Source organism: Vidua macroura, chromosome Z (genome assembly GCF_024509145.1).
Source record: "Vidua macroura isolate BioBank_ID:100142 chromosome Z, ASM2450914v1, whole genome shotgun sequence".
Classification (NCBI taxonomy): domain Eukaryota; kingdom Metazoa; phylum Chordata; class Aves; order Passeriformes; family Viduidae; genus Vidua; species Vidua macroura.
The window spans coordinates 74,308,116-74,324,076 of NC_071611.1; the positions used below are offsets into that span (position 1 = coordinate 74,308,116).

The 15,961-nt window shown below is 46.8% G+C and overlaps 2 protein-coding genes across 2 annotated transcripts; both read left to right on the forward strand.

The window, feature by feature from the left end:
• Nucleotides 1–1,281: 1,281 nt before the first annotated feature.
• Nucleotides 1,282–2,816, forward strand: LOC128822358 (uncharacterized protein DDB_G0290301-like). The gene is made up of 3 exons (XM_054004054.1): nt 1,282–1,371; nt 1,650–2,019; nt 2,806–2,816. Exons 1-3 carry the CDS (start codon nt 1,282–1,284, stop codon nt 2,814–2,816), a joined length of 471 nt encoding a protein of 156 aa, XP_053860029.1.
• Nucleotides 2,817–2,898: 82 nt separating this feature from the next.
• Nucleotides 2,899–11,578, forward strand: LOC128821827 (serine/threonine-protein kinase PAK 3-like). Its single transcript, XM_054003158.1, has 9 exons — nt 2,899–3,060; nt 3,367–3,430; nt 4,138–4,186; nt 4,937–5,049; nt 5,678–5,795; nt 6,646–6,745; nt 7,194–7,390; nt 9,942–10,079; nt 11,436–11,578. The coding sequence occupies exons 2-9, from the start codon at nt 3,381–3,383 to the stop codon at nt 11,520–11,522; spliced, it is 852 nt and encodes a 283-aa protein (XP_053859133.1). The 5' UTR covers nt 2,899–3,060; nt 3,367–3,380; the 3' UTR covers nt 11,523–11,578.
• The last annotated feature ends 4,383 nt before the right edge of the window (nt 11,579–15,961 follow it).

A 15,961-nucleotide genomic window follows, 5' to 3' on the forward strand; every position in this document is an offset into this window, starting at 1 on the left:
AGGATGCAGTATTTTTGCATGAGATCACTTTGTTTGGGACAGCGAGCTTGGTGCAGAAGGAGCTGTTCTGGTGCCAGGCCAGTCAATAGGGCCTTGCACTTCGCGTTCATATTGACAGTACCTCCGCCTTTTTGCAGCCCAGGGAATCAGTAAATGTGGTGTTTGGGAATTGAGCAGGAAATCATTGCTCTTGCGTTCCAGCTGGTCCTCAGAGATCAGAGGAGCTGGAAGGAGCTGGGCTTTATTTCTGATTACAGCCCCTTTAGCACTCTCAGTGTTGTCAAGTCCAAGAGAAGCACTTGGCCGAGCACAGATGCTGCAAGAGTGCCATTCCCAGTGCAATGCTCTGGATCTGATTGCATTCCATAAGGACCTAAATGCTCCAGATTCCCTGGGAGTGTGGTTTATTGAAGCAACAGGAGAGCAATCTCAGGAGTGCTGCTGATCAGGGCAATGGCTACCAAGTGTGTGTAGCAACAGAAACGATAGGAAAGAGAGATTATAAGAGTGAGTTCTATCTATCTATCTATCTATCTATCTATCTATCTATCTATCTAATCTATCTATCATTTGCATAATTGAATCTTCTTGGCTCTGGTCCAAAGTAGTTGGAGGTGCAAAGTTCACTTAAAGCATCCCTTTCAGGAGAGGATTAGAGACACGTTCTGTTGACCGATTCTGAGCAGGCAGAGCTGTTTTCCCCTCCAGATATGGTGGGGTTTTTTTTCCCCTCAGAGCTGTTTTCCACCTCCAGCCTCTTCTTCCTGAAGCCCCCAGTTAATTTTTTAATTTTCTGCCTGTCCCAGAGAGGTGGAAGTATTCCATGTTTTAGGTGGTGAAGAGAACATGAACTCCAGAAGTGTCTCTCATAAAGGGTGAGCTCACCCAGGAAGCCACCTGCAGAGGCAGGATGGAGCTGTGGGACTGGGCTGGGTGTCAGTCACTACTGAAAGACAAACAGGACATGGCAGGAGCAGAGGGAGGCCCTCACCAGACCCCTGAGAAATGCCACACCTTCCCTGTCAGCTGCCTGAGAGGCTGTTGGAGCTTCAGCCCCAGATGGCCCCTGATTGTAGTGCCAGGGTCACTTTGGAATCTGTGCCTCCCCACGGGCAGAGAATGACCCAGGAGAGCAGCAGCACAGTGCTCTGGGAACGTGTGAGCCCATCAGTCCTTGAGTCTTGGCCCACAAATGTCCTATGGAAAGTTGAAACCCATCTTCTCTTGCTTTCTGTGCAGATCCTTCCAGAGAAAGAGCAGGAGCAGATTGTGCTATCAGAGATGCCATGCCGGACTCAGGGAGAGCTGAGAGCCCGAGAGCAGGAAGAGCAGCTCAGGCAGCAGGTGGAAGAGCCACAGGAGAATGGCCAGGTAAGCCTGACTCGCCAGGTGTCAGAGGGAAAGGGCAGGAAGAGGGGCATAAAACAGAGCTCTTGGGAGTGAGGAGGCCAGGAGTCCCAGAGGCACTGAAAGCACAGAGCCTTGGAATCTGCAGGGATCAGCACTGGGACAAGAGGGTTCCATTGGAAGCAGGTGTGGGTAGGGAAGCAGAAAGAAGTGGCTGAATAAATGTGATTTTGAGGCTGCAAGAGGAAAAAGCTGAGCCTTATGGCAGCTCCCAGTCACTTGCTCTGCATTTGTGTGTACAGAATATCAAGGCAGAGCCACAAGCAGAGCTGCCCGAAGCTCAGAGTGCCATCACAGAAGTGAAGAAGAGGAACCAGGAAGAGACAAGAAGAATTCAAAAGGAGATGAATCTCCATCAGCAGAGGGGTGATCAACAAAACCAGGTGACTGAAAGAGTGGCAGTCACTCCACTTGTGAAAGATCCTCTCTCTTGTATTTTACAGAACTTGAAGGAACAGCTGGACACAGACTTTCAGAAAGCTCACGCTAAGATCATGGCAAGGGAGAAGAGGCAGGAGGAAGAAATGAAAATCATCAGAGAAAAACTTAATCCCCTCCCTCAGGCTCTACAAAAGCAAGTGAGTGAAAGAGGGATAGCCACGGCAGTCACCAAACTGGTGGTTTCTGCCCTTCTGGCCTTCCCAGTGCAGAGCAGCAGGGAGCGGGGTGATGCCTCTGAGTGCCATCCTGCTCTAGTGTGTATCACAGTCACTCAGAAGGACATTTCCTGGTGTGCTGAATCTCAACTGCTGCCCTGGACAGTGGGACTTGTCCTTTGGCCTTTTGGCCAGCAGTCATCCAAATTGATTCCTGCTGGCCTGTTCCTGCTCTCCTTGTTTCTTGAGGTGTTTTTACAGGGGAATATGGTGACCCAGATGGAGGATTGAAACAAGCTGTCTGTATCCCTTGTAAATCTGTTCTTTCCTCACAGTCAGTGACTCCTGACTGACAGGGACAAGCTGTAGTCTCTGACTGCTTTGTACTGTTTGACTCGAGGTGCAAGTGTTGACATCTCACCGGGCAGCCGGCAAAGACTTCCGGCAAATGAGTGGCACTGAAGAGCCCCGAGGCTGGCGTGAGGCACAGGAAGTGTCCCCACCAAAGGTGCTACAGGTTGGGCATGACCTGAAGATGGTGCAGGAAAAGAGGACACAGTGGGGGGAGGACGAGCACTTGAACAAGGAGCTGCAAGTGTATCTGAAGCCCTTGGAGGGGGAAAGGAATCCTTGAGTGGAAGTAGAATGGTCATTGTGGCAGTGATCCTTCAGAAAATCCATGAAAATGGACCATGAATCTGGCCATCCACTCGAGTAGAACTAGCCTTTGGTTTTGACCCATCCAGTTTGAGAAGTGGACATCAGAAAAAACCCACTTAAGAGTGCTGCATGTTGCTGACAGCACCTTCCTAAGGGCTTGCATTTGAAATGGAATCTCAGGCTAATCTCTGCCAGCCACCTTTCTGAACATAAACTCATTTCTTGTCCCAGATCTATAAGGGCTTTGTCACCAAACCTGCTGCTGCAGCAGCATGGTCTAAAGGAGCCTTTGCTCCCCAACCTGAGAAGTGGAGCCGGGGCAGTTTGTTCATCTCCAGTGCTGACCCAGCTGCTGCTCAGCAACAGGAGATCAAGGATGAGTCCCTGGAGCTACGGAGTACGTCTGCTGTATTTCTTGTCTGAGGGACAGTCTATTGTGTGCAGGTGCCAGCATAGCTGTACCAAATGTTTTTCCTGAGTTTGGTGTCCCAGGGACATTTAGAGACATTTCCCCACAGGAACTGCTGTAGAAAAGCAGTCTCTGTGCTGGCCACCTGTGCTGCAGAGCTGTCTGCCTGGTTGTTGTTGTTACCCAGCCGAACACAAAGGGTTCAAAGCTCCAGGCTCTGGGTCTGCCATTTGAATCTCCTGGAAGCTGGGATCTCTGCTTTAAAGTGAGCATCTTGCATTTTGTTTCCCTCAGGGAAAATAGTGAACATGGAAAATCCCGTGATGAAATACACGGAACTGGAATATATTGGCAGAGGGTGAGTCCAACCACAGTCACTTCTACATAACCATGGGCCAGGTGTTTTTCTGGTGGAATATCTATGCAGTGTGAAGTCAGAACAGCTGCAAACAGACATCTATCCCCATGTTCAGACACTGGGGATAGATTGTCCCATCTCTCAGTGCTGCTCCGAATTCGTGAGTGTGCCCAGAAGGCATTGGCAGAGACACCTCCATGCTGCCAAGTTCTTGCCTGCAGCAAGGAACAGGACCTGGAAGATCTCCTTGTCTCACAAGTGTGGGACAGTTCTGTGTTAATTTCCTGAGCATTTTTGTATATCTCCAAATCATACAGCCACACTAATAAAAGGGGAAGAAACGTGCTTGCCTGAAAGAGCAACCTACTCCCTGATAGCTGTCAGATAACAGTTCTCAGGAACATTTCTTTCCAAAAGATTGCAGAAGGAAATACTCCATGGTCAGGATAAAAACTGCACAGTTTAGAACCTGAAACCCAAGATGAAAGAAGGAGCTCTCCTTAGGAGCTGAGGCAGTAAACAGCAACACTTCAGGGACAGGCCCAGTGCCCATGCACTTAAAAGGAAAATGCATCATCTGCCTTTGGGCAGAGCCTGCCTGCATCCGGCAGGTTTTAGGCATTTGCAGCTGAGATCTCCTCTGTGGACTGGCTTTCACTGCAAGATCTAAATGTCTTCTCCTTTCTTTGCTGCTTTTTTGTTTCTAGGACTTTTGGAGATGTTTGCAGAGCACTTGACAATGCCACAGGAGAACAGGTAAATGTCAACATCTCCCGCAGGTCCTCTGGTGTGAGCAGCTGTGGCTGGAGCTTTGAGTAGAGCTGTGCTGAAAAGGCACAAGAAGCACAGACTGCTACCAGCCTGCAAAATACATTTGGGACAGTCTTTGTCCTTCTCAGCTGCCAGAAGGAAGGCAAGGAGGGCAGCAGTTCCTTTCACAGAAGGATGTGCTCATTCGCTCTCCATTGCTAAAACAAAGGTGGTGCCTTTGAGCATCTCACTGCTCTTTGGGGCTACGGCTTCAGAGTCCTGAATTCTCATTTCTGCTTGCCAGCAAATGCATCTGAAAGTTACTGGTAGTTCCTTAGCCACCTGCAGTGCTGCACTGGAGAACTGCACGTAGGGAGAGATCTGCACGGCGTCCCTAAAAGCCCTAAGCCCTGCCCATAGCCCGAGATGTATCCACAGAGTATTAAGGCATGGATTACTTCTTCTGAATCCCAGACAAAGCAGCAGGGAGTGTGCTCAGAGCTTTGTGGGTGATAGTTGAGACACCACAGTTACCAAGTGGACAAGGCAAAACCTCAGTGGCCACGTGTCCTGTAAGTGGCCTCCAAGGGAGCAGAGAAATGGGCTGTTGCAATGTCAGTTCCTAATTACTGCAATGCCCAATCACAAGGCAGTTTGGCACAGCTCGGCTGTGGCATTGCAAAATCACTCGCTCCATGTGCCTTGCGGTCTTGTGCCGCCAACTTCTCAAGTTACTGATTTTCAATGTCATTTTAGGTGGCCATAAAGAAAATAAATCTCCAAGAACTGAGGAAGAAGGAACTAAAAGTCAATGAACTCATGCTCATGAAGCCAAATAAGAATCCCAACCTGGTCAACTATTTAGACAGGTGAGTTGTTGTGAATGTTTGTTTACATATTGCAAACATGCATGGTAAAATTCCACTTTGTTCACTGGCAGAAAATAGAGCTGTAATTATTGGTTAATTATTATTGCTCTGCTCATCTCCAGTGGATGGGAAGAGAGTGCATCTTGTCTGCATGAGTCTTCCCCGGTACACAGAGTTCTAAAATGATTCAAAAACCTGCATCACTCATATCTTACTGAATCAATAGCCTGTAAATTCACAGCCACCACATTGTTTTGGGGCTTGATTTTTTTCAAGAGTCCTCTTACGTCCAGATAAACTAACATGGATTTCCCTTGGATTGTGTCCCCTCTTTTCCATTGCTTTGCGTGCCAGGAAGACTAGGTGCTTATTTCCAGAAACACGCAGTTTGACAGGTTTTTGATCTGTTCCTAACCTGCAGTTTTTACTTGCTGGCTATTGAAGACATCTCCTTTTTTCACAGCTGTGCCTTTCTTCTTGAGACAGATTGCAAACAATGCACAGCCTAGAGGGAATGTCTATTCCTTTTATTCTATCCTTGTCACAAAGGGACTTGGAAACAATAGTCAATCAAGAAAACAACCTAGCCATGCATGTCTATCTCCATGCTCTTGTTTCCTTCTTTCAGCTACCTTGTGGATGGGCAGCGCTGGCTGGTCATGGAGTACATGGACGGAGGCACTCTGAGCGATGTCATCAGCAAGACCCACCTGTCTGAAGACGAGATGGCAGCCATCAGTCGGGAGGTCAGCAATCCCACCTGTGCTGCCCAGGGCGTGGGCAGGATTGTCTGGGAAACAGGGCTCCGACCTGGAGTGATTTCATGTGCCAAGCTTTGTTTCTGTGTTGCTGGTATGCTATGGGCAAGTAAAAGCCTCTCAAGTGAAATGCCTGCCAGTGCCCCTGCACTCACAGCAGTTAGTTCTAGTACTCATATCTCCTACTGTTGTATTCTCGCTCTCTCTCTTGTATTTGTATTTGCTGTTCTCCACCTTGCTTCCCTAAACTTTCATCTCGAGCCTGTCTGCACTGCATTCCTTGCCTGTAGAAGCAAATGTGCTTGTGGCAGCATTTGAAATGATCAGCAAAGAAAAAAGAGAGACTCATTTCTCTCAGTCCTCAACTGAAAAGGACACTAGTGCAGCCAAAATGCTCTTTGCTTCAGGAAGGTGACTGTTGTGATACTTCCAAGTCTGTGCTGAGGCCAGCAACAAAACCTTTGTCATGCAGCCTCCCACCCCAAAGTGATCCACTTCACACCAAAGGGAGGGACTTTTTCTTTCTTGGCAAAACCCCTCACTTGTCCTCTGCATGGAGAAAGCACATCCACAGCAGCAGCAGCCATGCTGGCTGGTTTGCAGGGGACAGTCTACAACAACAGCAGCTGCTGTTGCTCTTTCAAAAGCTGACATGCCTTTCCTTAGAAAGATCCTGCTCTGCAAGTGGTGGAGCAGCAAGCTCTTCCTCACAATGGCACTGTGTTCCTCCATTACTCGCCATTCCCCTGCAGAAGGAATCTTTTAGAGCTGTTTCCTTTCTTGTATAATGAAATCACATCATTAATTTTTGCCCTCCTGTTTCTGTTTTCTCTCTCAGTGCCTGCAAGGCCTGGATTTTCTTCACTCGAACCTCGTGATCCACCGAGATGTGAAGAGCAGCAACATCCTTCTCAGAACCGACGGCTCTGTCAAGCTGGGTCAGTGTATTCTTGGTCAGGTGCAGCATTCCAGGGACGTGGGCTGTGGGGCTGCTTTGAGTGATTTCCAGGTTCGAAAAATTGGTGTTGGTGGCAGTGCAGGGCCCCCCACTGTGAGCTGATGACACAGTTGCAACGTGCACAGAGGTATAAGGAACCACGAGAAGTCAAGAGTGGCATTGCTCTGTGTGTGTCCCTTCCAGAGGGAGGGAGCTACAATGTAAAGCTTCAGGGGAATGCAGGCCACTGCTGTGAGCAGCCTTAAAAAAAACCTGGGATATTTTGGAAGTAGCCAATTCCATTCTTCCTTGGCTAAAGCCCCAAGGAAACCAAGCGTGGACAGTTCTCCAGGAGACTCATCAGCACATTCTTAGACTGAGAGTGGGGAATTCTTTTGCTTGATTTCCTAACTTGAGCTGGCTTTCATGGTTTGTTGTTTTCTCCACAGCTGACTCTGGCCCCTTTGCTCAGCTCACCCCTGAGCAGAGTCGACGGAGCTCAGTGGCCAGCATTTCTGGGTGGATGGCGCCTGAAGTGGTGACAGGTCAACCATGTGGCCCCAAAGTGGACATATGGTCTTTTGGAATCATGGGCATCGAAATGGCGGAAGGAGAAGTTCCTTACCAGTATGAAACTCCTGTTTCGGTAAGGTGCAAATACTCACTGATCCTGCTTGTCTTTCTCACCTGTCCCATGGTCAGTGTGCCATTGGACAAAATCCCATTGCCATCTGCTGGCACCACTTCCACCAAGGTCCCCTTCTGAAAATGTCCCTGCAGCACATCAGCATCTGCTGTTGATTTGGTTGCATCAGAAGGGAAGTGGCAGTTCAGAAACCTAACCAGCTCAGAAACCTGCCATTTTGGCCTCCAGGCATGCCTGACATTTCTCATTTGCTTTTTGATCCCAGCTTCTGTTGCTGAAGGACAAGAAATTTTCAGTGGAGAGTTTAGACATGTGATAAATAGCCTGAGAAATGGAGGTTAGACCTTCCCAGTTTCAATTTTATAGAAAAAGAAAAAGAAAAAAAGAAATAGAAAAAAAAAAAAGAAAGAAAAAGAAAAAGAAAAAGAAAAAGAAAAAGAAAAAGAAAAAGAAAAAGAAAAAGAAAAAGAAAAAGAAAAAGAAAAAGAAAAAGAAAAAGAAAAAGAAAGAGAAACAACCACCAAAGCTATGCCCAAGTAGTTTTGTGTAGGAGCGACGGTGGGTAGGACAGTCAGGGTGGACAGAAACGAGAGATCTTTGAAGCCAGGTCTTGGAACTTTCGGTTTATTGCAAAGGGCGTGGCTGCAGGGGCCCTGTTTGGAGCTGCCAGCCACAGCTCGGAGCAGGCCCAAAAGAGGAGCCCAAAAGAGAGACCTGAAAGAGCGAGGAAGTTCTCGTTACAACCCAATAAATCTTCTTCTATGCTGAATATTCTAATTGTCACTAACCACTCTAGTACAAGGTACAGATCCTATAGCATTTACTTACAGCCTATAGGAATCATTACATTACCATACTGTGTTACATTTTAAACCCTAAAAACTACTCTTTGCACCCCTTCTGCCAAGCTAGTAGGGCCTGCTCTGACCTTTGGACCTGTCTGCAAGCAGAGGGTATTGTTTAATCAAAAGGGGATTACCTTCAGCCAGCCATACCATTGTTTTCCAGTTGCTCAGTAACTAAGGCTAGTAACTATCTCAAAGCTTACTTTCATTTCAATCTCGCTTATAGTTTCCATATTCTAAAAATCTTTTGACAGGCAATCATATTTAGAAGGTTTTCCTGTTTCATCTTCCCCAACAGTTTTGCTTTCTTGTTCTTTTTTTAACCACAGCACATCCATTTTCTCCAAACTATACCATCTTTTCCCAATCCTGTGGGTCTTCAAAACTTTCAGGCTTTCAAATCATCTGTACATTGTTCAGTCTTGCGTGTGGGTGGCCTGGATAAGTTTAGGATGTGTTTTTCTCCGACTGCAGTTAGAATTGTACACTAAACTCTTGGCTGTTTCTGGGTACTTTAACAAGTTGATGAGCTTGCAGCCAGGTGCCCGGGGCTGGGATCCAACGTGGGCGGTTGACGCCGGTGCTGTGTTCCTTTACCACAGGAGCAGGGCCATCCCTGGCTTGCACAGCTCTAAGGACAGTGAGGACTCCAGCTCCCCACCATGTCCAGTGGCTGAGCTCAGCTGCAGAGAGACAGGATAAAACCCTCTTTCTAACATCTGATGGTGTGGGAAAAGGAAAGAAAGCTGCCATAATTATTTATACTCAAGGGGAGTGTGTTTGCTGTTTCAGGCTTGGAAATTTTCCTCTGGCTTGAAGAGGATAATAACAAAGTCTTTTTGGTCACCATCTATTTCAGTGCCACCAGCACAGAGCTGTTAGTATTGTGATAGGCATTTTTATGGAGACCAGGCCACAGCCTGGTGCCATGGAGAGCCAGCCAAAACCTCCCATTTCTTACCCGACACTTTCTGCGATGGGGACACCATTAATGCATTGATTGAGTATCCAAATGAGCAGAGGGTGACCATAGGGATGGCACTTCTTCTGATTTGACCTTGAAAAGTTTTCCTTTTGCCACATAAAGAAGCTGAAACTTGCAGCTGAGAGACAGAGCTGCAGGTGGCTCCTGTGTGCCTAAGCAGGCATTTTCATCCCAATACATTTGTGCAGGCATCTTAAACTGTCTGTGTTGAATATGAGATTGCAAATGTTTGTTTCCTTACCTGAGGAATACCTGGCAGATTTCCTTTCTTGCCTTCCACGTACCGCTGTTTTCTAGAAGAGGACAAGAAGCTCGATGAGTTTTGGTTTATGACCACTGTGCTTAAAGGGACCAACAAGCACTGCAGAGATGACTTTCATGTACTAATCCTTGGAAATAGCAAAGTTAGTGTAGCAGAGTCCTTCTTCTCAAAAGATGTCAAGCTGGTGCAAATCCTCTGAAAAGGAAACATGCTTTGCTGATGTAGTTCCCACTAACTAGGTCAGTCAATGAAATCAGCTGCCAAGGCAAGATCTGCTGAATGTTGGAAAAGCTGTGGCTGCATCGGGGTTTGGGTTTTTGGTTGGTTAAGGAAAGTCATCTCTGGGTCTCTGCCAGGGCAGAAACTGCCCTGCACAATGGAGCTTAAACAATGGGATCTGAGAGAGCACTTACAGATGGGAAAGAAGCAGCTGGAGCCTGGTGTTTCCTTTTCCTGCAGGCTCAACTCCTGATAGCCAGAGGAGGGAGACCAAAGCTGCGGCAGCCCAACCTATTCTCGCCTTGCCTGCGTGGCTTCCTGAGCTGCTGCCTGCAGACAGATGAGGCATGGCGCTGGTCTGCCAAGGAGCTCCTGCAGGTAAAATGCAAAGGGGCTGCAGGTGAAAGAGTGTCTGAGGGATGGGCTCCTCCTCCAGTGAGGTCCAAGGCATCAGATGAGCCCCCGTTCCTCCTCACCTCCACTCTTGGTGCTGTTCAAATGAAAACAGTGAAGAATCCTAGACTGGGCTGGGCTGGCAGGGCCCTGTGAAGGTCATCTGGTCCAAGTGTCCTGCAATGAGCAGGGACATCTTCAAAGAGATCAGATTGCTCAGAGCCCTTTCCCACCTGACCTGGAATACCTGCAGGCATGGGGCACCTACAAGCTCTTGGGACAATCTGTGCTGGTGTTGCACCATGCTCTGAGTAAACAAGTTCTTCCTTAGACCTACACTTGATCCCCATTTTGTTTAAAAATATTTGCCCACATTCTATTGTAATTGGCCATGTTAAAAAAGATGTCCCCCATTTTCTTCAAAGCCACTCTGAAGTCTTGGAAAGTGGCAATAAGGTCTCCCTGGGGCCTGTTCTTCACAAAGCTGAATAACTCCACCTCTCTCCGCATTTCCTGAGAAGACAGGTGCTCTGTTTTCTGGCTGTTTCTGTCACCCTGTTTTGTAATTTGGTGGGGTGTTCCATTTTATCGAATGGCAAAAGAACTGAAGTAGAGCAATGCAGGGTACACAGCCATGAAATGGTGGTGGAGGAACCCAAGGAAGCCAGTCCTGGCAGAGCAGTCTGGAGAGATTTGGCTGTGGGCAGGAGGGGCTGTGGGGGGCTCACTGTGAGCCTCTGAGGGGCCCTGGTTTCTGCCCCCCACCCCACCCTTAGAGGTTTCTGGCACGCAGACAGGGGCAGCTGAGAGGGACTTGTCCCAGCCCCATCTGCTGCCTGGCACGCTCAGGCAGAGGGGAACTGGCCCAGGCTTACTGCCAGGCTGTGTGGCAGAGAGGGAACTGCAGCAGCCAGCGCCACTCGGCTGGCCCTGCTGGGAAGGAAGGTGCCATCCAGCACAGGAGGGGCAGGGCATGGAAAGGTAGACACTGCTCTGTCTCCCTGTGGAAATTAGCATGGTGCCTGTCTCTCAAAGACAGGGACCTATGTGGGTCATTGGAGTTTCCTGAAAGGAAGAAACCCCAGGGACAGAAAGCACCATTTCTAGAGCACTGGCAGGGCAAAAATCCCAGCTAGATGAAGACAACACAATAAAGAGATGAATGGGATTCTGGGCCAGGTTTGCCTGTGATGGCAAGGTCCTGCACATAAAAGATGGAGGTGCAGATGGTCCCATTGGTCCTCTTTCTGCATCTTTCTAGGAGCCAGAGGAATCCTCTGAAATACTGAGCTTGGAAAGTCACGGTTCATTGGTTTTTGTCGTTTTTTTTTCTTTGGGCAGCATCCATTTGTAACACTTGCTGAGCCTGCGTCCTGCCTGGTGCCACTGATTGTTTCAGTGAAGAAGAGGAAGGAGACAAGAATGTGATAATCACATCAGGACCATTACCATTGACTTAGAGTAGGATTGTAGGTTAGGGTTAGGGTTAGGGTTATGATTAGGGTTAGGGTTAGGGTTAGGGTTATGATTAGGGTTATGATTAGGGTTATGATTAGGGTTATGATTAGGGTTAGGTTTAGGGTTAGGATTAGGGTTAGGGTTAGGGTTAGGGTTACGGTTAGGGTTAGGGTTAGGATTAGGGTTATGATTAGGGTTATGATTAGGGTTATGATTAGGGTTAGGGTTATGATTAGGGTTAGGGTTAGGGTTAGGGTTAGGGTTATGATTAGGGTTATGATTAGGGTTAGGGTTAGGGTTATGATTAGGGTTAGGTTTAGGGTTACGATTAGAGTTAGGATTAGGGTTAGGGTAAAGTTAGGGTAGGATTGGGTTAGGGTTAGGGTTAGGGTTAGGGTTAGGGTTAGGGTTAGGGTTATGATTAGGGTTATGATTAGGGTTAGGGTTAGGGTTATGATTAGGGTTAGGTTTAGGGTTACGATTAGAGTTAGGATTAGGGTTAGGGTAAAGTTAGGGTAGGATTGTCTAATCGGACTTGGAACAGTAGGATTGGAAATGAATAAAGTTTCTGAAACCACACCTCACCTTGAAATCCCTTCTTCCTCACTCTGTGAATAACCTCGAGATTTCCATATGAATTGTCAGTTGTTTCCAAAAGGTGGAAAGTGACACTTATGGAGTCTTTGGCACAGTGTGAAAGTGGGGAAGGCTCTTCTTCATTCATCTTCTCCAGACCACGCTGCCTTTGGAATACGGCCCACTGGTCTGTTTTTGCCCAGCTGTGGTACTTCTAGTTGAGGCAGAAAGGGCAATGACATCTGCAGGAAAAACCAAAGGGGGAGTGGGGAAGCCAAACTATCCTGTGCTGATGCAGGCCTTCAGCTGTGACTCCAGAGCACTTGGGCGCTTGCCACTTGGATTTGTATCCCTAAGTGCAATGTCTCTGGCTGGAGGAGAGCCTTGCTCAGCTGAGAAAGCAGCAAGATCAGAGGGGGTGCTCTGAAAGGTCTCCTGCGGTGCAGAGCTGTCAGCGACTGTGAGGTGAGAGCGGGCCCGGCCTTGCCCGGGCTGGAGCCGCAGCAGAGCCCCGGCAGAGCCCGGAGCAGCCTGAGCCTCGGCAGAGGCAGGCTGCCAGGAGGCCCTTGTAGCTGCAGGAGGCAGCAGCCCGGCCCTGCGTGCCTCTTCCTGGTGTCATGAATGAGGTGTCATATGTCAAGTTCAATAAACTGCAAGATTTAAACTTTAGCAGCAATTTTAATTGAGGTATAAATAAATATAAAATAATAATAAAATCAAATATAATGAAGTAGTTTCAAAGAGAAATTTGGCAGTGGTTCTGATAAAGCATAAGCAAAACCAACCGGGGGACAGGGAGGACCTCTCACCCTGCCACACGTACAAAAGGCAAAAGAATCCAAGCACAACTTTTATACTGTATGCTAATACATATTCATCAATAGTTCCTGTAAATCTCCTCCCAGTTTTGATTCTTGAAGTCTACGTCACCATATTACACAGCGCATGTTCCTGTTGTTGCTGGGGGTCTTCTGGACTCTTCAGGGGTCTTCTTGGATGAAGGCCGATGGTCTTCCTGGCTGTCCTCTGAATAACCTGGCAGGTTGCGCATGCACATGGAGCTTGGTGTTACATAAGTAAGCATTATGTTCCTGTTTTGGGTTCTCTATCTGGAATTATATCCACTGCTTTGTCTTCAAGGCTGTTCTTGCCTAAGAAGAAGTTGCCTGGACTTTTATTTGTCTCAATGTCGATTCCACTCTTGGAGGTTTTCCCAACTTTGTCCTTCCCATGGCCGTTTGTGCTAAAATATCTCAATACTCTATCCTGGATCTTATGAACATCTGCGAACATCTGTTTTGTGATGCTAATGACATATCCCTTTCCCCTATTACTTTTTAACAAATATTTTCTAAAATATCAATATAGTTACAATTATTAGCACAAATCATCTTCATTTATCACATCTCTATCTGGCTGTGTTTGAAGGTAGAGGGTCAAAGCAAACTCCCTTGGTTCCTCCCTGAGCCCTGCCCAAGAGGAGGATGAAACCAGATGTGCCTGCACTAGAAGTTATGGTAGCTTGTTTATTCAACAGTATAAAATCTGGGCCCTCTCACAGCAAAGTTGGCAGCCTGGCCTGAGGGTGGGCGAACCACATAGGAATTCCCCGTTACTGGGAGTGCTTCTCCAATCCTTTGGTGTGACAGGGCATCCCCAGCTGACGTGTGTGTCAGGACAATGGTCAAGTATTAGGGTAACTGGTGATGTGTCTTTCTTCATCCCTACAGGCAATCTTTTGTAGCAATAATCGGGTGCATTGCTTAGCTTATCCTTCTGTACTTCTTTGCTGCTTTGCCCTACAGGAAATGACACTTCTTCCTTAAGTTGGTGTGGGTGTCTTTGGTGCTGACCCTGCCAGCAAGCCATTCCCTTCAGAATTGGACTCGGTGGATCCCTTCCAACACAGAACACTCTGTGATTCTGTGATCGCTTCTACAAAGTTTGCTCAGAATGACTTTCAGCTAAAACACTTGAAACTATTTGCTGAAATCAGAGTTGGTAGATAGTTCTTGATGGTAAACAATGGAGGGAGAGAACAGCTTCATGTGGTTTTTTTTGGGGTGTTGCTCCAATTTTGTGGGTTCCTCCCTCCATTTTGGGATATCGCACCTCCGTTTTGGGGGTCTCCACCCAACGATTTTGGCTTCCACTCCTTCCACTTTGGGGCCCCCCTTTAATTGTGTGCACCCCATCCCCATGTTCCACCCATGCCCAGCGTCCCCAGTGTGCACTGAATGGCCAGCAAGGGACTGGGGAATGCTGGGACCCACAGTGATGTCAGTCATCCCTCCTGGTTACACACAGGACTCCTCGGCCCTTTTTGGGCTGCCCTGGAGTGCCAAGGCCACGGTGAGGAAATGTCTTTGCTGCCATGCTGTGCAGGATCTTGCTTGGCTCATTATGGCCTCATGTCCCCTGTGAAAAGAAGTGATACAGCACCAGCACCAATCTGTGTTATCTCTAACTGGAAACAGCTATTCTGAAACAGTCTACAACAGCATTTCAGTTTACATAACACATTATGTTTCTTACTCCATCATGTCACATGATTAATTTGGGTGAACTAAGTTTTTTCCTAACCTATTTCTGTGTTTGAAAAAAAAAGACCTTGATATTAAAGACATATGAGTTTCCCTCATAGCATCAGGTATTACTCCTTTCCTATTAATGAAGTCTTTGAAGATATCCAGTTCATGCCACAAAACATCTTGATCTTCCTTGTTGCTGTCAGGGATTAATGAATATATAAATCCAGCAAAGTTATCACACTTGTTGCACAGTGCCTTTAAAGTACATTAACTGATGGCAACAGTTCTAATTGTTAATATTTATTGTACCTTGATTACGTAAGTCATTACAAGGTAAAGAGTTCCTCTGGCATTTTATTAACTGAAACTGCTTGCAAGTTAAGCATGCATACACTCACTGGTCTCATATGGTCTCAGTCTCTGCAGATTTCCAAATTACATCGCTCACATTAGTTCTTGCTGGATGACCAGGGCACTGTAGTATGGAGCCAACACACTTCCATACTCTTCCAAGGCATTTAAAGCAGAAAATATTGCACCTATCCTTTCAGATGCTGTCTGCTAAGCCTCACAGTTGGCCAGTTCTCACAATTTTTAAACTAAGCCTCACAGTTGGCCAGTTCTCACAATTTTTAAACTAAGCCTCACAGATGGCCAGTTCTCACAATTTTTAAACTAAGCCTCACAGTTGGCCAGTTCTCACAATTTTTAAATTAATCTCCCACTTCTAGTCTAATCTAGATAACACTTTATCTTTTGTTCTCATCTTAGATGCATGCTTCACACACTAGCTTTCTTTCTGGATCAGAAATTCACCCATTCCTTATCTTCTCCCTGCTCATTGTGAACAATTTTTGGTTTGGTTAAATTGAATTTTTCCTGCTATCTTTTCCTTCTGGGCATCAGCTGTAGTTAACTTTTTTTGCATTTGTACCAGTCCCAAGAAAACCTGGTGCAGTGGTTTCTGACTTTCCCTGATAACAAAGCAAAGAATGTGAATTGCAGATGGCAAAACCCCCACATTTAAAAGACAAACTATGCTGTGCAGCAGAAAGTACAATTCCACTTGAAGCATCCCTGGTGTGAGGGGTATGTGGTGCCTAGAAAGTTGTGAAGAGAACAAGGAAGGAGGGCAAGGAGTGAGAGTTCTGTACTGCTGTGAGTAGCAAAATAGATTTGATATTTCTCAAAAGAAATTTTAAAAAAGTTTGTATATTTTCTGTTTAAGACTGGGGGGTTTAACTGTCAATCCGTTGGGTATTTCTATTCTTATGCAAGTTAAATAAATCTTTCGTTTTTCAA

Bases quoted from the DNA above. Each gene is read 5' to 3' on its own strand.
- LOC128822358 (XM_054004054.1), top strand. From the start codon at position 1,282: ATGCCATGCCGGACTCAGGGAGAGCTGAGAGCCCGAGAGCAGGAAGAG. The intron at 1,372-1,649 runs GTAAGCCTGACT...TTGTGTGTACAG, and splicing joins AGCCACAGGAGAATGGCCAG to AATATCAAGGCAGAGCCACA.
- LOC128821827 (XM_054003158.1), top strand. From the start codon at position 3,381: ATGGAAAATCCCGTGATGAAATACACGGAACTGGAATATATTGGCAGA. The intron at 5,796-6,645 runs GTCAGCAATCCC...TTTCTCTCTCAG, and splicing joins TGGCAGCCATCAGTCGGGAG to TGCCTGCAAGGCCTGGATTT. The intron at 7,391-9,941 runs GTAAGGTGCAAA...CTTTTCCTGCAG, and splicing joins AGTATGAAACTCCTGTTTCG to GCTCAACTCCTGATAGCCAG.